General features: G+C 41.1%; 1 protein-coding gene across 2 annotated transcripts in view; it reads right to left on the reverse strand.

The window, feature by feature from the left end:
- Positions 1 to 12,784: 12,784 nt before the first annotated feature.
- Positions 12,785 to 23,003, reverse strand: part of CYFIP1 (cytoplasmic FMR1 interacting protein 1) — a 133,933-nt gene continuing 123,714 nt past the window's right edge. For both annotated transcript variants that reach the window (XM_030317599.2, XM_030317600.1), the window contains exons 27-31: positions 22,309 to 22,381; positions 21,657 to 21,751; positions 16,520 to 16,758; positions 15,894 to 16,041; positions 12,785 to 13,601 (exon numbers count right to left, since the gene is read on the reverse strand). In XM_030317599.2, the coding sequence (XP_030173459.1) occupies positions 13,437 to 13,601; positions 15,894 to 16,041; positions 16,520 to 16,758; positions 21,657 to 21,751; positions 22,309 to 22,381 (720 nt within the window). In that variant the 3' untranslated portion in view covers positions 12,785 to 13,436. The remainder of the gene's footprint in view (positions 13,602 to 15,893; positions 16,042 to 16,519; positions 16,759 to 21,656; positions 21,752 to 22,308; positions 22,382 to 23,003) is intronic.

Consider the following 23,003-nt stretch of genomic DNA (forward strand, 5'->3'; position numbering starts at 1 on the left):
GTAGACCACTATATATTTTGACCTTTTAAAAACATCCATGAAAAAGTGTTTATGGAAAATTTCAAATGTATGCAAAAAGGTAGAATATTATATAATGAACTCCCATCCAGCTTCAAAACAGATCATCATAGCAATTGGCCGTATAAAAGTGACAGTTGACACTATCCACTGGGTAATAGGAAGAACACAGGCTTGTTCCCACTCTGCTGCTCCTACCCCAGGTCACACAGCTTGACCTCCACTAACCAGTCACCACAGGTGCCTCACTGTCCTTGCCTGGAGGTCGCCAGAGCCTCACTATGGTAATGGCACCAATCCCACACAGCTCTGCATTGGCTTTATCAGGACCGAGTTAGTCTCCCAAATTTCATGAAATAAATTTCCTTTTCGTCACCATTTTCTTATTAATCCTGTAAAGAGCCTTTGTAGACATTTTTTTTCCTAACTGCCTCTCCCATGTAATCTTAGTATCACAGATACACTATGAGAAATAGGCTCACCGACCCAATCGAAGGAGGGACATGGACACTTGGAGCATCTGAAGCAAGGCTTTAATCGATGTCCTTTCAAGAGCAAGTGTCTGACCGAAAGGCACACTGAGGGCACTTACAGCAGACGATTTATGAAAATAAATTGCCTAAGGAGTTGCAGACACTTTCAGTCCCTCCTCCCTTTGTTCTTTGGCACATGCAGCCTGCGAAACAGAGGGGAAGAACCAGGAAGTGAAGCGTCTAAAGGTTTGGGACTCCATTGTGGTGGGTGGAGGGGGTGTGGGTTGTAAATATCCAATAGGTTGTACCTGCAACTATACATAAATAAAGCACAGCTCTTGTTATTTCTGAAGATGAATCCTCTCCCTTCTCACAATCCCTCTTCTAAGTTGATTCCATTTTCATTTATATTTCCTTTATGTTTGAAGTCACAAACATACTCAGCAAGTGTTGGCTCTCCTCACAGGTTTATCTTCCAATAATAACAGGTTATTTTAGCCATAAGGCACAGAAATTTGTAAGATTCTGGTCAGCCCCCCTATCTTTCCTCCTGTTCCTTCCAACTTACTGGCTTGATAGTTCTAGGAGCTGGATTGTCCAATTCCTGAGGGAAACCTGAAGTGGAGTAGGTAGTGTCTGTTACATTCTTAAAAGGAACCTTATGCCTGAGGAGGTTTGCTGTGGTCAGATGCTCCCAGCATTGTTCCAAAGTATGTTTTCCCCCACCCAGGCACCTTGGGTCCTAACCTTTCCCTCTCTACTGAATCCTTTTTTTTCCTATCATATTCCCCCTTTGAACATGTGACTCCACACTGCCATTAGGAATTGGGACAATAATCTTAACTGCTTCCTGCTGAGGGGGTGGTAATAATGGAATGGCAGGGCAAGTTCAGAGGTCAAGCCAGAGGTCTGATACAATGAGAAATTATTTGGAATGTCTCAGCAAAATTTTGTCCTATTTTTCTGGCATATGCAATGGCATCTATGAATGACATATAAAAAGAATACCATACCAACAAGCATTAATATTCTAAATGCAATGCCTCCTAGGGAGTGTTGGGAAAATGAATAAAGTTTTACACCACAAGATGGCCGATGGAACTAAAACAAGCTCTGGTCTCTAGCTTGGAGACCCCTCTTCTGGGTTCTTCTTGCCCTGCCATGCACGCGAAAAACCCCACAGATATGGAAGCTGACAACTATAAATTACCATTCCCACTTGCATTCGGCACTCAGATCTTTGGGAGAAACGGCCTCCTCTGAGCCAACTGGTGTTAAATAAATCTCTGATCCACCAAGATCTCCGAGTGCTGCTTGGTTTTTCTGCCAGCATTCCAGCCTGGTTCTGTAACAGGAGGAGATCACACCATGGGAAGGAAAGACATATTGTAGCCATTCAAAACAATCCCTGACATGTCTGGTCATATATATATTTTTAAATCAATTTAACTATAGTTTTTCCTCCCTCTTCCATACTTATTTGGATCTTGTGATACTGTTGAATAGAATAATTAAGCTTCTGAAAGAGTTCATGGTCCTCAATCCTCAATTCCTTCTTTGGCCATCCAGTTTCCATAAGCATTCCATGAGGTGTAATTTACCTCAAGGAAAGATTGATATTTGATATTTAAATTACTATAAGTTTAGGCAAATGTTTATCCATCCTGGAGCTAGCAGCACTATAGCCTGTAATTCATGATGGGGTTTTGGAGTTGAGGAACCATAAGGCAGGCTGAAGGCAAAGGATAAGGTACCACATCCCCCACCCCCAGGTGGGATATGTGATATTCCTCAGTCACTCCTGGCTGCCCAAGAACAAAGGAAAGGACAGAAAACAAATGGTTAAACTGAAAAAGTGTGCATCAGTTTACGAATATCTTAGTAATATTACAAGAAAAGGGCAATCATCAATAGCCTAATCTCCAGGAACTCCCTACTGTCTTATGGATAATGCTTTGCTAAAGGAAAAAACAACCTTAGCTTGACAATAGCTAGGCCTCCAGTAATGTCTTCGTTAGCATATGGCAATTCCTTTAAGAAACTTCCTCTTTACTTTCCCCAACTCCATAGCATATAACCACGCTTCACAACCCCAGTGCAGCCCACATGCTACGGGCAGAAAGAGCTGCACTGGGGTTGTGAAGAGTGGTTATATACCTTCAGGTTGGGAAGGAGTTACAGTGTAAGTCTCTAAGGAATTTTGGAAGGAAGGTTTCCAGTACCTTGAGGGGCTAGTTAGGAAAACATTGCTGCTTAGTAAAACCTCAGTCATGAGACCCTTCAGATGTATAAGAGCCATATGCTTGGAGTATAATTGCCAACATATTCTTAGGAATTAAAGCTAAAGGAGGTTTGCAAAAGAATTTTAATATGTTTAAGGAGACTCACAGGATCCTGGGGGGGGGGGGGTCAAGATGATAAGCCAAGATTCCCTTTTGCCCTTAAAGTGTCATCATCGAGGCAGCTGAACTCATAGAGGAAGGTCACTCTGCCTGTTTCAAGGACTTGTCAGTTGGACTGTAGGCAGTAAGGGAATTTAATTTTTCATTTGTCTTTTTTTCCATCACCATAGTGATAAGTACTTGCCCTGAAAACCCCTTACATCTTGATGAGGGTGATATTAGGGCTCCAGGAAATGGAGTCTATAGATTTTTATTAAGCTATGGATAAGATTGCTTTTTTCTTGCAGTTTACTAAGTTATCCATAAACTGAAGAAGACTTCTGTCCTGCATGATTGTGATCTCTATCAACCATTTGTTTTCTTTCCTTTCCTTTGTTTTTGGGCAGCCAGGAGTGTCCGAGGAACATCACACATATTCCACCTGGGGGTGGTGGGGGCTGTTAGCTTATACTTTGCCTTCAGCTTGCCTTATGCTCCCTCATCAGTCATAATGTTTCTTCCTAGTAAGGGAGTGGGGCTCCCTGGCATTATCAAAAAAGAATGTGGGAGTGCCTGGGTGGCTCAGTCCATTAAGTGTCCAGCTCCAGCTCAGGTCTGATCTCACAGTTTGTGGGTTCAAGTCCCACATCAGGCTCTGTTCTGACAGCTCAGAGCCTGGATCTGCATTGGATTCTGTGTGTCTCTCTCTCTGCCCCTCCCCTGCTCATGCTCTCTCTCTCTCTGAAAAATAAATTTTTAATGTGAAAAAAATTGTCTCCCCCATATGCATCCCAGAGGCTGAGAGAAAAATTTAGTCATAAGTTTTCCAGAGATGCTTCCAATCATTATGCTGCATTAGAATAGTTGGCTAGAAGTGGAAAGAAGGACAGAAAAGGTGACTCTGATGTCAGGAAGGAAATCAATTGGTTTTCCTTCTATATCCAGAGGTATGTGAGACTCTGGGTTTCCAATATATAGTTGGTTTGGGGGAGCCACTGTAAAGAGCCCCAGGCCCCATCTGTCCCTTTCAGGGACACTGGTTATCTGAGCCCTGGCAGATTGAGATCCCCGAGGGCATTAAGATCTCCAGCAATTGTCTCCACACAAGGGGCATTGCATACTGGGTTTTGATTTCAATTGTCCCCTCTGAGAACATTCTCGTTTCCAGTGCCTTGAATGGCCACATAAATGGCACTTAGTGCCAGGACCTCGGGAAGTCTGGTCTGAAATAATACCTAAGCCTGCAACTAGGCCTCAGATTTTTTTCTTAGGCCTCCTTTCCTGTTCCTTATTCTCCTCTTGATCTTGGTTGTAATATACTCATAAGTGCTCATAAGAGCACCTCTAGGGTCCCTTCTGGGCCAACAGCCAAATTTTTGCAGCTTTCTCCAAATATCTTGGGCCAACTGAATGGCAAATTTGTCCTTTAGCATCATCTCAGCCTCAGAGGGTATCAGAGGAGATAGCCCTCTAATGAGAGCCTCCTTTAACCTTTCCAGGAAAGTCACCAGGCTCTCATTCTGTGTCTGTAGAATACTGGCTAATTTAGCATTAAGGGCTTAAACTTAGACCTCCTTAATTTCTCCAAAACACAGGCTTGGAAGTGGCAGCGATACCATTACCCAATGGGATTATTATAGTCCCAATTAGGATCTTGGGATGGAACTGCCTGAGCTCCAGTAGGGAACTGGAAGTCCCCTATAGGACCTCCAGTCCCATCTCTAGATCTCTCAGCTGCTGCAGAACACCATGCTTCTCATTAAGAGTCTGATTCAACAAAAGCATTATATCTTTCCATGTTAAAACATACATGAATATTCTGAAAAGCCTCTATATACTTACCTGGATCATCAGAAAATTTACCTAGACATCCTTTTATCCAACTTAAATCTTGTAATGAAAAAGGTACTTGTAATCTTATAGTGGTACCTACTTGAGTTTCTCCTTCCAGCACCCTAGCTTCTTGTAGAGGAAACATGCCTGTTACACCATGGGGAGGGCCTGGATAAGGTGGGCAGCAGGGAGCAGAAGTGCTCATTTTTAAGTCTGGATATATGGATCAAGGACCCAAGGAGGAGGAGGTTGAGGTGGAAGACTTCCCTTCCTTCTTCGTTAAGGTCGGCTTTGGGTACAGGCCCTTGTTTCCTCTCTTGATTGCTAGACTTTGGAAAAGGTTACCAGTAAGGATTGACCTTACACTGCTTACAAGTATCTTGATTTTTTTAAGGCCCCAAAACAATGTGTATAAAAGGGATTCCTCCCACCCCCCATTTCCCCTCATGTTTGCAAAACAAGTCCAATTGTAGGATAGTATTATTGATATTTCCCTGTGGCTGCCAGGCCAATTTGTATTGGGGCCACGCCTTGGTACAAAAGAAAAGGAGTCCCTTTTTCTTTAGGGTTTGTAGATCAAAATCATGTCAATTTTTTATTGGTCTTGGTTGGGGAATTGTCCATTTCTAAGAAAAAGAGGAAAAGAGAACCCTTATCTCAATTTCTTATGGTGGGCCAGAAGCCTTATCTCCTGACCCTGCATTTTGGTTGGCTATGCGACTGGCAGCCAAAAAGTCCTGTTAGTCTCACAAGGTGCTGGGAGTAGTCACTTTTATCCAGGCTTGACCCTACCTCTGAAAGCTGACCTTGTCTTCCCTAATTTCTCACCCCTCTCTGCTGCCTATGGGACTTTGGGGGTATTGACTACAATCAAGCAAGACTCCCCTGGTTGTAGAGGATGGAATAATTTTATCTTGGCCCAACAGGGATTTGAAAACCTTTTCTTTGTAAGGATAATATCGGCCACTGAGTGGGGCTAAAAGGGCCACATCAAGGTCTATTCCCTTGCCTTTTTCAGCAATGCCCACATAAATATGTTCTAGCCACATGGGTGTCCATTTAAAAAAATTTTTTTTGGGGGGGGGGAAATGCAAGCTGGTGTAGCCACTCTGGAAAACAGTATGGAGGTTCCTCAAAAAACTAAAAATAGAACTACCTACGACCTAGCAATTGCACTACTAGGCATTTATCCCCGGGATACAGGTGTGCTATTTCGAAGGGACACATGCACCCCCGTGTTTATAGCAGCACTATCAACAATAGCCATAGTATGGAAAGAGCCCAAATGTCCATCAATGGATGAATGGATAATGAAAATGTGGTATATATATACAATGGAGCATTACTCAGCAATCAAAAAGAATACAATCTTACCATTTGCAACTACATGGATGGAACTAGAGGGTATTATGCTAAGTGAAATTGGTCAAAGACAAAAATCATATGACCTCACTCATATGAGGACTTTAAGAGACAAAACAGATGAACATAAAGGAAGGGAAACAAAAATAATATAAAAACAGGGAGGGGGACAAAACAAGAGATTCATAAATATGAAGAACAGAGGGTTACTGGAGGGGTGTGGGAGGGGGGATGGGCTAAATGGGTAGGGGTACTAAGGAATTTACCTCTGAAATCATTGTTGCACTATATGCTAATTTGGATATAAATTTTTAAAAATAAAAAAAAAATTTTTATGTTTATTTTTGAGAGAGAGAGAAAGAGAGCATGAGCAGGGGAGGAGCAGAGAGAGAGGGAGACACAGAATCCAAAGTGGGTTCCAGGTTCTGAGCTGTCAGCACACAGCCCGATGCAGTGCTCAAATTCATGGACTGTGACATCATGACCTGAGCTGAAGTCAGATGCTCAACCGACTAAGCCACCCAGGCGCCCCTCAAAAATTCTTAAATGTTTATTTTTGAGAGAGAGCGTGAGTAGGGTAGGGTCAGAGAGAGAGGGAGACACAGAACCCGATGCAGGCTCCAGGATCTGAACTGTCAGCACAGAGCCTGATGTGGGGCTCGAACCCACAAACTGCAAGATCATGACGCTCAACCAAGACACCAAGTCACCCCTACTTTAAAGTATCTAGATTTATACAAGTCAGCATACACTTTGCTAAGTGTAGCAAAATGGCTCCCATGTATCTCGGTAAAATCCCTATATATCAGTCATCCATTCCTCTGCCTTGCAGAAGCAACACAAATGCCAGCAGCGAGGGTATCACCACCATTTTCCCAGCCTTTGGATTAAAGGATGAGCAATTTTAATCTTATACCAGTGTACCTTTAAAATCCATTCATTTATGGGGCACCTGGGTGGTTCAGTTGGTTGGGCGGCCAACTTCAGCTCAGGTTATGATCTCACGGTTCGTGAGTTCAAGCCTCGCATCGGGCTCTGTGCTGACAGCTTGGAGCCTGGAGCCTGCTTTGGATTCTGTGTCTCCCTCTCTGCTCCTTCCCTGCTCACTCTCTCTCTCAAAAATAAAGATTAAAAAAAATAAAAATAAAATCCACTCATTTTAACCTTAGTCTATCCTAATCACACATAAAATTCCTTTCCAAAGATTTCCCTTCATCAACCTTCTACAATGTCCTTTGTATTCAGATTTTGTCCCAAGCCATTTCTCTCCATTCAGGACAAAATTACTTTTTTTTTTTTTTTTACCTTCAACAAAAATATATTTCCATTTCTTATATCTTTCTTACACATCTACTTCTCTACAGAGTTGCTTTACTTATTTCCATCAGTCTTAACTACAGTTAGCAGAATTTTAACTCTTAGAAACTTTAGTCTCCATGTGAAAACTAAGTAGTTACCAGTTGTGAACCATTCGTCAGAATTCTTTAGATGGCAAATTTATGAATCTATTAAGCACAAAGCATGTTTACAAACAGACCCAAATAGCCTTAGTTTCTCTGCAATAAGAAGTTAAAAGCATAAACTGAGGTTTAGTAATCAGTGCTTTAGCATTTTATCTCATTAGATATCCAACAATATCTAATTTGACCTTCAGTAAACCTAGGTAGTAAAACAAATATATTAAGGCATTAAGGTAACCATATGTTCCTCAAGGAAGGTCATGCTCTGCATGTTTCAGATGTCTATCAGTGGGCTGCAAGCTGTAAGATTTATTGAAGCTACATTTCTCTTGCCCTTGTTTTCCTCATCATCCCCCACTCCAGGGGGTTCTCTATTTCCCCTTTCCTTTCATTTTCTCCACAGTAGTTACCATAATCTTTGCCTTCTATTTTTTTTCTCTCCTCATCCCTCTTTACAAATCTTTCGAATCTCCCTGAGCAATTCTATCTGCTCCTCATTCCATGTATCCATCTTTTTTAACCTTCTGGCAATATGAGGCCAACTTCTAGTTACAAAATTAACCTTCAAGAGACCTTGCCCCACTAGGTCCTCCAGATATAGGCCTGAATACTTCCAATTAGCTCATTTCCTAAGCCTCTGTAAGAAAGCAGTTGGGGTTTCCTCTTTCTCTTGCTGTATCTTTTTTTTTTTTTTCAATATATGAAATTTATTGTCAAATTGGTTTCCATACAACACCCAGTGCTCATCCCAAAAGGTGCCCTCCTCAATACCCATCACCCACCCTCCCCGCCCTCCCAATCCCCATCAACCCTCAGTTTGTTCTCAGTTTTTAAGAGTCTTTTATGCTTTGGCTCTCTCCCACTCTAACCTCTTTTTTTTTTTTTTCCTTCCCCTCCTGCATGGGTTTCTATGAAGTTTCTCAGGATCCACATAAGAGTGAAAACATATGGTATCTATTTTTCTCTGTATGGCTTATTTCACTTAGCATCACACTCTCCAGTTCCATCCACGTTGCTACAAAGGGCCATATTTCGTTCTTTCTCATTACCATGTAGTACTCCTCTCTTGCTGTATCTCAAAAGCCTTGGCAACATTCTGATATCTTGGAGTAGATTTGATCCTTTTGATTATTCCTGATCCTTTTGATTATTAGCTCTCTTAAATCCTGCATCCTAACCCTGTCCCCAAGATCAATGTCCCAATCAACCCTGTCCCATTGTCTACGTTGGGAAACTTTTGTTCAGCTGGCTGAACACTCTGGCTGAGAAAACAAGCTTCATATTTAATGCTGACTCAATACATGAGTTATGTTCCACCTGTGTCCACTTAAAAGTCAGTCAATTGTCAGCTTTTACCGGTGGGGGAATCTGAAGTGGGAGGTCCAAGTGAGTGCTCTTCACTCCTTGACATCAAGGGTGGGAGGAGGAGCCAATGGTGCCAGAGACAGAGAGGAGGGTATATAATCAGTCATGCAGGCTGCACCATAGGTGTGCAGAAACAGGAGGAGGAGGGGAAGGCAGAAGAGATGAGGTGCTAGCAGAAGGCAGAGAAAGAAGATTCCTGGTTCTAAACCTCGTCAGCTCAAACAGAGGAGCAGGTGCCAATGTTTTTTTCCACCTAAGTGGAAATATGGAGTCTGTATCAGGCTGGAGAAGATAGGGAATTTCCCTGAAACAAAAGGAAGGAGTTTCAGCAGCTGCTTGGGAATATTCCTTAAAGTCTCTCCCCTGAGGTAGACTAACCAATTAGCTCTAATTATCATAGTCATTAACCCAGGAAATGAATGAGGAAGAAACCCCCACATACAGCTAGAGTCTATTAGGAGGAACAGTGAGAGTGTCAGAGTCCCCTTCATTAGGAATGGCCTGTTTCCTCTGGCAACCTGGGTTTATTTGGAGGAGGCCTATTTAGACAATCATCCAATATATCAGGAGGGAGTTTACTAGCCAAACACATTTGGGTAAACACATTCTGCAAGAGGCCCTCAATTCTGGATCCTTATTTAGGGTCATGAAAGCCTGGACACAGGGTACCTCCATTTGTCCTGTTTGTCCATTTGTCCTATTTCTTGCAGAGGAGATCTGATGGATTGTATTAAAATTTAATGTCCCATTAATGGGCCATTTTTCCTCATCTCCTAATGAGTATCGAGGCCAGGCAGTAATATAAAAGATCCTTTTTTTTTTTTTTCCTTAGATCTTGCAATCTGAATTGATTCCAGGGGGGGATAAAAGGCATCCCAAGGGAGAGTCCTTGGGGACTGAAGAAGAAGATCCCATGTTTCCTCAGTCTCAGTCCTTACAGTCATGGTTTTGAAATAGAAACCTGAGATCTCTCTCATTTCACTCTTGAAAACATAGGGAGAGCTCTTGATAACCAGCAGAGAGCATAGTTAGTCCCTTTCCTCCCTTGTACTGGAACTTTTGTCATTCACATGAAGTACCACAGCCATAGACCCAGTCTTCCGCTGAGCCAAATGGGCCAAAAAACAGTCATTGAATTGGGTCTTTAGTCCAAGCAATGCAGTAGAGTTTGATTATTTTAGGTTTGTCCTTGTTCCTTGTACAAGGAGCATCCTCCCAGTACTCTGGGGACTATGTGGAGGAACCTGACGAGACCCCACCTCTTTCTGGGTGTCTCTCCCCTTATCCCTAGGCCTAGAATTTTTGTTCCCCATCCTCAACCAGGTTAGTTCTTGCTTCTGAGTTTCCCTGGGGTGCTCAACCACTCTCAATGGAGGTTTCTTGCACTCTCCAGGACTCGCTTTGTCTGTCTCCAGCCGTTTCCCTCCATTCCCCTCTTGGGAGAACGAAACTGCAGATGGAGACTCTACATTCACTTCGTATGTAGGATAGATCTCAGTCACAAATAGCCTCCAAAGATTTCCTGACCCCCAAGCAGTACTTAGTCTAATTTTCCTATCTTGGACCATGCACGGAATTACCAGGTCGCTGTGGTACCTGTCTTTTACCCTTCCCCCAGCATCACTTCTTCTGTCTCCAAAGGTAAAAAGTCTCGAGCTCCATGGATCCTGCAGAGGCCAGGGGTCCTCCCATGGAAAGGCCACCCAAACCAGGGTGGGACGTGTCTCCCCTTTCTCAGAACTTGGACCCCGCAGGTTGAGGTGAATACTGGACAAGCCCCCAAATTGTGAGAAATAGGCCCACCAACCCAATCAAAGGAGGGATGCGGAGACTTGGAGCACAGTGAAGTGAGGCTTTAATCAACATTCTTGAGAAAGTTAGTGTCTGACCGGAAGGCACACTCAGGGCAGTTATAGCAATTTATCTCCTAACATGCAAGTCCCTTCTCTGGCTCCTCATTGGCTGAGTACTACAGAGGTTATAGCCTTACCTAGACATCCCCTACACCCTTAAGGCAAGAAGTAGTCTGATTGGAACAAATGTACATTCCCTGAGGTGTCACAGAGACTTTTAGTCTCTCTTCCCTTTGTTCTTTGGCACATGCAACCTGTGAAAATAAGCTCACAAAATGGAAAGGGGGAAAAAAAACAGGAAGTGAAGTGTCTAAAGGTTTGGGACTCCATTGTGGTGGTGGTGGGGAGGTATTCATACATTTTTCCAATAAGTTGTAAACCTAACAAGACAGCACAGCTTTTATTTGGTATTTCTGAAAATGAATCATTTCCCTTACTTCTCACATATTCTATATGTTTATGTACTGTGTATCTGTACTTTGTACATAATAGAGTAAGAATCAATTTTCACTTCCGTTGGGTGTGATACTGCATTCACTGAGAATGCATAGTTTAATGAATTCTTATTTCAACATCTTATAACACTTGAAATTGTCTTGTACATAAATGTTTACTACATATGATTTAGTTTATAATAGAATCTTACAGAACTTATTAAATGAATTACTTAAATTTAGCCATTAATGATAATTCCTCAACATATTCTATACTTTCAGTATAGAGTGAGCACAGATACTACCTCAATCTGCCATTAGTTCACATTATCAAAAGCAACATTTTTAGGCAACTTTTTGTAAAGAATAGTTTCATTTCATAATAAGTCAAGGTTAAAGAGTAGAATGGAATAGTTCACAGACTTTATTTTTAGTAGCATGTATGATGCTGCTGGATTTGGTTTTAGTGGTGTGTTTCCAAAGCCATACGGCAGTTACTCCCTATCATGGTCTTGTCCCTTCCTGCAAGGTTGCAGGTGACCTAGACTCAGACCTACTGAGCCAGGTGTGTGCACTGGGATAAGTAAAGTACCTTGCCCAAACGAGGGCATAGGGTCACAAAATGAGAGAGCATAAGGTAAGCTGACACCCCACAAACACCCCCCCCCCACCATATGTGTGATATTTCTCAGGCACTCCTGGCTGCCCAAGATCAAAGGAAAGTAAAGAAAACAAATGGTTAACTGATAGAGATCACAGTCATACAGGACATGAGTCTCCATCAGTTTACAAATATCTTAGTAAATTATAAGAAAAAGGCAATCTTATCAATAGCCTTATCTTCAGAAACCTGTAGACTCAAGTTACCTGGAGCCCCAACATCACCCTCTCCTCCATAGTGATATGGGGAACAAAGGCAGGAAGGAAATGGCAGGTAAAATTAAATTTCCTTAGAACCTGCAGCCCATTGACAAATACTTGAGGTAAATACAGAGTACAACATTTCTCTAGGAACCCCCTACTGTCTTAGTGTTAATGCTTTGCTAGAGGGAAAAATATCCTTAGCCTGACAATAGCTAGGCCTCCAGTATCCTGTGATTCTTTTTTAGCATATGAAAATCTCTTTGGAAACTTCCCCTTGCCTTTACCTCCCCCAACTCCCAGGTATATAATCAGTCTCTCCTCACTGTCCCGGGGCAGCTCTTTCTGCCCATGGGTCCTGTCCTCATGCTTTAATAAAATCATGTTTAAAAAAAAATTTTTTTTAAGTTTATTTATTTATTTTGAGAGAGACAGAGACAAGGTGAGTAGGGGAGGGGCAGAGAGAAAAAGGAGAGAGAGAATCTCACGCAGGCTCTGGGCTGCTAGCATGGAGCCTGATGAAACCAGCAAGATCATAACTCATGAAACTCATGAAACTCATCATAACTCATGAAACCAGCAAGATCATAACCTGACCCCAAACCAAGAGTTGGACGCTTAACCAATGGACCCACCAGGCACCCCAACAGAATCACTTTTTTGCACCAAAGATGTCTCAAGAATTCTTTCTTGGCCATTGGCTCCAGACCCCCATCACTCCAAAACCTTATCAACAACACTAAATGAATGAACACAATTAAGTTTTATTAGTTTGATTTCTGTAACCTTTAAATCATACCTTACAAATTAGACTGTCACAACTGGATTTAGTAGAAGCAGAGGAATCAAGTTCACTATTTTCTGAAACACTGACACAAAAAAAGGAACAATGACTTAGAAAAGGTTATTCATAAAAGACCATCAGAAAAATCCCTAAACAAAAGCTAAATAAGCATTAAGTTTAATTCTAATTGGTAGTGGATTTTATTACAATGAGCTGGTATTAAGTTTCTTAAGTCCATAAATCTTTCCCCAAACATTACTGATCCTTTGCTAAGGAATATATGGATGAACTCAGCAGCATTTTGACATAGCTAGTTGTTGGAACATTCCATAGAAAAATGCAAAATAATTCTGTAAGAACATGATGGCAACAATTAGCAGCTAATATTCTCAGACTTTCTAATTACCAAAGGCATATACAATTTTAGTCTAGAAAAATAATTTTATAAAATTAAGCTTTTAAATTGAAAAGTACCCCCTTTAACAGGCACAGAGATACTGAAAAATAGTCACTAAAAATCTTACTAAATAGTTTATGGAAAGAAAAACATGCCCTTAGAGTTATTAAATGCAGTCAGTACTGGGACTCTTCAAAAACATGATGTACATGTCCTCAGCTGCTGGCCAGGGACTGGTGGATAGGTGGCTGAAAACAGCGAACATGCTCCACAGGTGTGCTTTCTCCATCACCAGACTTCAAGTACTTGTCCAAGATAGTAATTATCTCATCATTTAGGATCTGGAACTTGCGAATTCTCTCCACCATTTTCTTCAATGGCTGCAACAGTTAAAATTAGGATGTTTTATTATTAAAACATGTACATTTATTCTTCATGTTTCAAAATGTCAGAATTTTCACATTTTCTCAAAAATTATAGCAAACTACTAGCACACATCTCTGTAATGTACCTATTGGACAATGAATGTATTTTGCATTTAAATACATTTCTCTATTGGTTTCATACTACTGATAGTAGATTTACTTTTACAACTTAGACCTATTCATTCAACACACAGGTATTAAGAACCTGCTGTGTGCTAAAAATTGGTGATGTAAAGATGAAGATAACATGTTCAGTGGGGAAAGACCAGTAATCTAATACAAGTTTTAGATTTCCAGTTATTATAGACAGGATACTTTGATAGATCCTCCTGGTTTAATAATAAAAACACACACACACACACACACACACACACACAGACAGACACACACATGCACACACACACACACACAGGAAGAAACTTTAAAAAGCACTGCAGGTTTTGTCTATGCAGGAAGTAAAGCAGAAGCCAGGACCTCCTCAGGGACAGATGCCACCAGCAGCAGTGAGATGAGGAGATGGCCTGGGCTGTAAGCAAGCTGGGCTACACCTGAAGACTCCCCATGAAGCCAGGACCCTTTAATTAGGCTAATGTGGCCCCAAGTTGGTAACAGCCTGTGGAGATGAGAAGCAAATAAATATCTTGGGAGAAAAGCAATCCAAATTAAGTTCAATTGGACAAGAGCTGGCAAATAAAAAACCTAACACACAAAACATTTCAGAATTTGAGATAACCTTTGAGGCCTCACATACTAGAATTAAAAAATATAATACATCAAATGTGTAAAAAAAAAAAGGGAAAAATTCAGTGAAGAAGATAAAATGATCAATTACCACCAAGATTTGAACTAAATCAAACTTGTAAGTATGTATGTATGTATGTGTGCATATATGTAGGCATCACACACGTATGTATGTATATATGTACGTACATAGGATTCACACTCAGTGTGGAGCCCAATGCTGTGCTTGAACTCATGACCCTGAGATCAAGTCAGGTGCTTAACCGACTGAACCACCCAGGCATCCTCCGAATCAAAAATTTAAAAATAAACTACTATTTCTCAAAACTAAAAACAGCAGATTAGACACAGCTGAATGAATTAGATAACTGAATAAAGTACTCTGGGAACAGCCCAGAGAGACAAGAAAATGGGAGATACGGAAGGTAGAGTAGCCCCTCAAAGACGTCCATGCCTGAATCCCCAGAACCTATGAAAATGTTACCTTTCATGGCAAAAGAGACTGTAAATGTAGTTAAGATTAGACTTTAAAATGGGGAAACTACCCTGGATTTTCTAGGTGAATCCAACCTAATCATATGAGCAGAGAACTTCCTTCAGGTAGAGGCAGGAGATATAGCAGAAAGGAAAGTTGATAGATTGGAAGCATGGGAGGGACTTGACCCGCCTTGGCTGGAGGGGTTCATGTGGAAAGTAGAAGGATTAAGCCAATGGGCAGTAAAGAAATGGGGACCTTGGTCCTCTAACTGCAAGGGACTGCAACCAGCCAACCACCTGAATGAGCCTGGAAGCAGATTCATCCCCAGAGGCTCCAGAAAGGAACACAGTGCTACAGACACACTAATTTTGGCCTTGAGATGATAAATAAAGTCAGTTGAGTCATTCTGTACCCAGACTTCTGACCTACAGAACTGTGAGAGAATGGGTGTTGTTTTAAACCACTAAGCCTGTGGAAATCTGTTGTGGATTTGGAACCTAATTAGAAAACTAACAGGATAAGGGATATGGAAACCAGAAGAATATCTAACAAGTAAGTAACTGCAGTCCTAAAAGAAAATAGAATGGAAGAAAACTAAAATATTTGAAAAGATAATGGCTGAGTATTTTCTAGAATTACAAAGAATCCATAAAATGACAAAGGGAAAAAGGCCTAAAGAGCAGTCATAACAAAGAAATCAAACAAAACAAAACAAACCACACACATTTTGACTGTAACAAAGGAAGCCAGAAACTGGAATAATACGCCAATAATCTAAAAATGCAGATTCTATAAGGCTGTATAATATGAAGCAGATCTAAGTACCCTAAAAAGAGAAAGAAAATGGAATAATTACTATTTGAATTGCCTGACTGCTTTACTTAGCAAGTATATTTAGATTCATTTTGGAAAAGAAAGCTTCAGTTGGTGTCACCTTATGTATTGGGATGAAAAACATTCCCAGAACAATAACTTTTAGTAAATATTTTGTGAAACTTCCACATAGTGGAAGATTCTCTTCCACATACCACATTTTTGATAATCTCATCTTTGCCATCATGTTTCTGGACTTTAAGTAGATGGTAGCAGAAATCCAGGACAGCGAAGCGCCGCTGTTGCCCAAGAAGTACAATGATCATACAGCCAGCCCAGTGGAGCCCGTCGCCAAAGCACTGCCTAGAAATAAGAAGCAACAAGGACAACAAGCAATCAACAAACAATTATAAAGTCTTTTACAACTCTGTGTCCAGAATTCAATGACCAAGGGATCTACTGGGAACAGGCCAGGAAGGGAACGCCAAGCAGCAGATGACGTGTCCTTTTTGGTAAAAGTCTCTTTTGAGTTCCTTTGGCACGCTGTTTCCTAACCTTCTTTCAGATCACAGACCCTCCAAGAACAATGATTCTATGAAGCTGTGGACACCCCCATCTAGAAAACGCACAGTTAAGAAAACTTAACTTACTTAAGTTTCCATGGGTTCAGAGAACACCTAGAAACTTCACCCCGAGTCACCTCTTGAGCATTAAGAACTTCCACTTAAATAGCTTTAAAGCAACTTGAAAAACTTCTAGTCCACTTCCAGAGGAATGTAGTCTTCTATGTGAGCCTAACACCAGCTTGTTCCCACTTTTCCCATCCACTGAGTACACTTACTCGACTGTAAACTCGTGTGTTCCCACAGGAATGCAGTAGACAAACTGCATGGCACTCCAAAGTCTGTGAAACTCAACACACTCATCCACATGCATGACTCCATTGCTGGGCAAAGGCCCACGCCAGATAGGGTCGTCCAGAAAGGTCCGGATCCGAGTCAGGATGACTTCAAACATAGATAGGCCACAGCAGAGACGTTCCTTTGTCAGCAAGTCCCCCTCTCTCGCTATTGCAATTTGCTGCAGAAAGGATGGAATGTTATGAGCCATGGCAGGCTCACTGCTGAAACCAAACTACCCAGATTTATTTCTGACTTACTTGAAAACTATCCTAATTTGCAGAAGAGGACTTCTAGAAATAAGCATCAGCAACATAAATATGTCAGCTATTACATATATGTCTTACTAGATTAAATATACTTCAGTCTAGGAGAACTGTCTACTATAGCCGTTCTTAACTGGGAGTGATTTTGCCTTCAGAAGACATGTGGCAATGTGTGGAGACATTTTTGATTGTCACAGCTTGGGGTGAGGTGAATGGCATCTAGTCAGCAGAGGTCAGGGATACTGTGTTCTAAAAAATTTTTTCTTAAATTTTATTCCAATGTAGTTAACAGACAGTGTCATATTAGTTTCAGGTATACAATATAGTGATTCAACTATTCCACTCAGTGCTCATCAAGAAAATTATTTTTTTTAAAAAATTTTTTTTTTTCGGGGCGCCTGGGTGGCGCAGTCGGTTAAGCGTCCGACTTCAGCCAGGTCACGATCTCGCGGTCCGTGGGTTCGAGCCCCGCGTCGGGCTCTGGGCTGATGGCTCAGAGCCTGGAGCCTGTTTCCGATTCTGTGTCTCCCTCTCTCTCTGCCCCTCCCCCGTTCATGCTCTGTCTCTCTCTGTCCCAAAAATAAATAAACGTTGAAAAAAAAAAAAAAAAAATTTTAAAAAAAAAAATTTTTTTTTTTCAACGTTTATTTTTTGGGGGACAGAGAGAGACAGAGCATGAATGGGGGAGGGGCAGAGAGAGAGGGAGACACAGCATCGGAAACAGGCTCCAGGCTCTGAGCCATCAGCCCAGAGCCCGACGCGGGGCTCGAACTCACGGACCGCGAGATCGTGACCTGGCTGAAGTCGGACGCTTAACCGACTGCGCCACCCAGGCGCCCCAAGAAAATTATTTTTTTTTAAGTGTATTTATTTATTTTTGAGAGAGAAAGCGGGAGAGACAGAGAGAGAGCACGAATGGGGAGCAGGGGAGGGGCAGAGACAGACAAGGAGACACAGAATCCGAAACAGGCTCCAGGCTCCCAGCTGTCAGCACAGAGCCTAATGAGGGGTTCAGACTCACAAGGCTCAGCCTAAGTAAGGTGCTCAACTGACTGAGCCAACCAGGTGTCCTCAGAAAAGTGTTTTATTCTTAATCCCCTTCACCTATTTCACCCACCTTCCCTCTAACAACCATCAGTTTGTTCTCTGCAGTTGGGTTTTGTAAATTCCACATATGAGTGAAATCACATTGTATTTGCCTTTCTCTGACTAGCTTATTTCACTTACATTATACTCTAGCTCCATCCATATTGTTGCAAATGGCAAGATTTCATTTCTTGATGGTTGAATGACATTCCACTGTGTGTGTGTGTGTATATATATATATATATATATACACACACACATATACATATATATGTATATGTATATATGTATACATGCACACATACACACCCCATATCTTCTTTATCCATTCATTTATCAATGGACATGTGGGCTGTTTCCATAACTTGCTTTTTTTAAGTAATATCGCAATAAAAATGGGTGCGTTTAACTTTTCAAATTAGTGTTTTTGTATTCCTTGGGTAAATACCCAGCAGTGCGATTACTGGATCCTAGATATAGTTCTATCTATCTATCTATCTATCTATTTATTTAATTTAATGAGGAACCTCCATACTGTTTTCCAAAGTGGACCCACCAGTTTGCATTGCCACCAACAGTGCAAGAAAGTTCCTTTTTCTCAACATCCTCGCCAACACTTATTGTTTCTTGTGTTTAGGCTTTCAGCTATTATGAGAGGTGTGAGATGATATCTCATTGTAGTTTTGATTTGCATTTCCTGATGATGAATGAGTGATGTTATCTCCTCATGTGTCTATTGGCCATCTGGATGTCTTCTTTGGAGAAATATCTGTTTAAGTCTTCTGCTCATTTTTAATTGGATTTGGTTTTTTAGTGTCAGTTGTATAAGTTCTTTATATATATTGGATACTAACCCATTATCGGATGTCACTGGCAAATATCCCCTACCATTCAGCAGTTTGCCTTTTAGTTTTGTTGGTTATATCCTTTGTTATGCAAAAACTTTTTACTCTGATGAAATCCCAATAGTTTATTTTTATAGTTTTGTTTTCCTTGCCTCAAGACACATATCTAGAAAGATGTTGTTATGGCCAATGTCAGAAAAATTACTGCCTTTGTTCTCCTCTAGGACTTTCATGGTTTGAGGTCTCACATTTAGGTCTTTAAACAATTTTGAATTTATTTTTGTATATGGCATAAGAAAGTGATCTAGTTTCATTCTTTTGCATGTAGTTGTCAAGTTTTCCCAACACCATTTGTTGAAAAGACTATCTTTTTCCCATTTCGTATTTTTTCCCCCTTTGTCAAAGATGAATTGACTATATAATTGAAGCATTGTTTCTGGACTTTCTATCCTATTCCATTGATCTCTATTTTTGTGCCAGTGCCATACTGTTTGATTACTACAGCTCTGGAATATAACTTTAAATCTGGAATTATGATACTTTCAGCTTTTTTGTTTGTTTTGTTTTTTTTCTCTCAAGATTGCTGTGGCTACTTGGGATTTCTTTGTGGTTCCACACAAATTTTACCATTCTTTGTTCTAGTTCTGTGAAAATGCTGTTGGTATTTTGATAGGGATTGCATTATATCTGTAGGTTGCTTTGGCTAATATGGATATTTAATAATATTTATTCTCCCAATCCATGAACATGAAATATCTATCCATTTGTTTCTATCATCTTCACTTTCTTTCAGCAATATTTTATCATTTTCAGAGTACAGGTCTTTTACCTCCTTGGTTAAGTTTACTCTTAAATATCTTATTTTTGGTGCAATTATAAATGGGATTGTCTAAATATTTCTTTCTGCTGCTTCATTAGTGTACAGATTAGTACAATGGATTTCTGTACATTGATTTTGTATCCTGGGAATATACTGAATTCATTTATTAGTTCTAGTAGTTTTATGATGGAGTCTTTAGGGTTTTCTATATATAGTATCATGTTATCTGCAAATAATGAAAGTTTTACTTCTTCCTTACCAACTTGGATGCTTTTTATTTCTTTTTGTTGCCTGAGTGCTATGGCTAGGCCTTCCAGTACTAAGTTGAATAAAACTGGTGAGAGTGGACATCCTGTCTTGTTCCTGATCTTAGGGGAAAAGTTCTGTTTTTCACCATTGAGTATGATGTTCACTGTGGGTTTTTTATATAAAGTCTGCATTATGTTGAGGTATGTTCTCTCTAAACCTACTTTGTTGAAGGTTTTTATCAGGAATGGATATTGTACTTTGCTAAATCCTTTTTCTAAGTCTATTGAGATGATCATACGGTTGTTATCCTTTCTCTTACTGATGTATCACACTGATTGATTAGTGGTGAGTGAACCACCCTTGCATCCCAGGAATGAACTCTCTGTGTCTCTTTCTATGTGTTAGGAAAATCAGCTATGTCTCCTGTTCTCGAAAGAAGTAGCTTTTATGAAGAGGTCCTGTAGTGCCACTTAAGGTGTGTCTCCTATATATGTTATGCATGTCCTGCTGTTGTGGCTGAGCTTTTCCTTCAGTTGTCTGCAGTGGCTCTTTGCCTATTGTGGGTACTTGCTTGGTCCCTGTGGTGTTAATGGGCCAGTCTCATGCTGCCTAGGGCTTGAGTTGAGTCAGACTAGGTGTTTGCCAGAGATGCAGTAGCACCAAACTACAGCTGCTTTCCCTGTACTGTCCCCTGAGCTTTCGTTGGTGGGCAGGGCCTGCAGCCAGACTGGTTGTCTGCCCCCAGCCAACTGCTAGGCCCACCGTTTGACTTGTGTGTGTGGTTATCTTTCCCTCTGTCCAGGGTAAGAGTCATTCTGGACTGGCACTGACCCTTGTCAAGGTACTTGCACACTGCCAGGCCTGTGGCACTGCCCTGGATGGGCTCTGGCCAAGAGCATATTGGAGGGGAGGAGTTGTAATGGCGAGGGGCAGGGGAGCCTGGTATTTGGTGGTATTAGCAAAGTTTGTGCAGCACCAGTCCTCTGTAGGGGGTTCCTGCTATACTGGGACTGAAGTGAGCCTGTCTAGAGGGCGTGGATCTGCTGCAGCACAGCGGGGAGTGGGGTAGCAATGTTAGCAAGTTAGGCAGTAAGTGTCAACATGGTGCTGGCTATACTGAAGGTGGCCATGAGTTTATGCTGGGGGCAGAGGATGGAAATGGTGCCTGCCAGCTCCCTTGTTCCTGGAGAAATCTTCCAAGGATCTCAATCCCTCCAAGATGCGCTCTGAGATGAGTAAACTACTCTCCTTTTCATTTGCCTCAGGTGTTTTTCACACTGCTGCTTCTATGCTATATTTCCATGAGGCTGTTGTGCCAGGGATACTGTTCAACATCCTACAATTCATAAGACAGCCCCCACAACAAAAAATTATCTGATCCAAACTGGGGACAGTGCCACAACTATGAAACCCAGCTCTAGCTTAAGCTGATATAAAATCATGGAACTCTACCCTGACACCTTGCCTCCTATAGGAGACTCCCACTTTCTGTTATTAAAAACCTATGAAAAAAGCCTTCTTCATGAAAGGACAGACCACACAAAAAAGTAACATTTACTGTGTACATCTTATATGCTAGGTGATGTCCTAAGCCCTTTGCACATGTTAGCTCACTTAAACTTCCCAATCATCCTGGGACAAGGTCCAGTTACAAACCCCACTGGAAACACTGAGGCCTGAGAGGACCCATCCAACCTCATTACACCTTCCAGGGTGGGTCATCCAGAACCTGTGTTCTGAAGCCCCAGCCGTGCCAGTGGTTTGATGTGGATACCAAACCTGCCACAGTGACAGCTGTCACAGTATGCATTACCTGAGGGGTCCCCAGTCTTTCAATCAGAGGGACAAGATGCAGTGGGGCGTACTTTGATTCTAGTCTTTTCATTTTGGCATCAAGTCTCTCTCCCTCTGCAGTAGAAAAAAATATTTTAATTTTTTTTTAACTTTCTGTTCCTTTGCATGGAAAATGATTGCTGAAGTTTAATTTTGTCAAAGAAACACATGAAGATTCCTTAAAATTATACACATAGATTCTCTGAACATTGTTTTAGAAAACTGGTTCATTTGATATTTTAACTCAAAATGACAGAACTGATTTTCTGTTCAACATTCATTTTTTTAAACACTAAAAATTATAAATGTAATCAAAATCAAAGAATAGTACAAAAACTCTCTGTACCCATTTGCTATAATGAGGATCAACTCGTGCCACTCTTGTTTCATAGATACTCAACGTCCCCTGCTATTCTGAAGCACATCCAAGATATACCGTTTTAGTCTTAAATATTTCAATTATTCAATATTAATTTAACTATGTTACATTTCCAGTTACCTTCAGTTATGACTGAACAGGGACCAAACTCAAACAAAACTAGCACTGAGTTCTCTGGTCACAAAGACCACGTGTCACCACTCAACACTGCATAGGCAATCTGGACTCCCTGGTCAGAGGCACAGAAACTCACCTTTCACATGGACTCTTGGCAAGATGTTCTGAAATGGGGCTGCATGCAATAGGTCACACACTTCTTCTAAAGACTACAGCAAAGGAACAGAAGGTTGCATTAGGAAGTTTACCTCACCGCAAAGACAGACAGAAGTCTGGTGCTGAAAACAAAATCTATATCTTTGCCATTTTAGTGTAAAATAAATAGTCTAATCAGCACTGTGCAGCAGAACTCTCTGGAATGATGGAAATGTATTGTTTGTGCTATACATTTAGTTACTAGCCACATGCGGCTAGTACACCTGAATAACTGAATTTCAAATTTTATTTACTTTTGCTACCTGCCTCTTAAGTTTGTAACTGAGTTATAAGACGTTATAACAAGACACCACTGCATAGACAGGAGGAAGGTGCTTCCTCTGTGAGCAGCACTAGAGGCAGAAAGAAAGGCAGCATCATTCTTGCACCCAAACCAAGTTCTGAGTAGTCATCTTGAACCTGCTTTTGGAACACAACTCTTTTAAAGAGGTAATAAAAAGAAGACCCATTCTCCAGAATATTGCAGTGTAGAGGTAGAGTTTACTTCTAATATCACAAGAGTTGCAGAACTAAAAACCCACCACGAATCTAAAGGTGGTCAAGAACAGGGCTTATTTCCAGAGACTGAAGGCTCTTAAACCACAAAAAAGGGTCCCTAAGATTGGTGTGTTCACC

The sequence above is a fragment of the Lynx canadensis genome, chromosome B3, assembly GCF_007474595.2.
Source record: "Lynx canadensis isolate LIC74 chromosome B3, mLynCan4.pri.v2, whole genome shotgun sequence".
Taxonomy (NCBI): Eukaryota; Metazoa; Chordata; class Mammalia; order Carnivora; family Felidae; genus Lynx; species Lynx canadensis.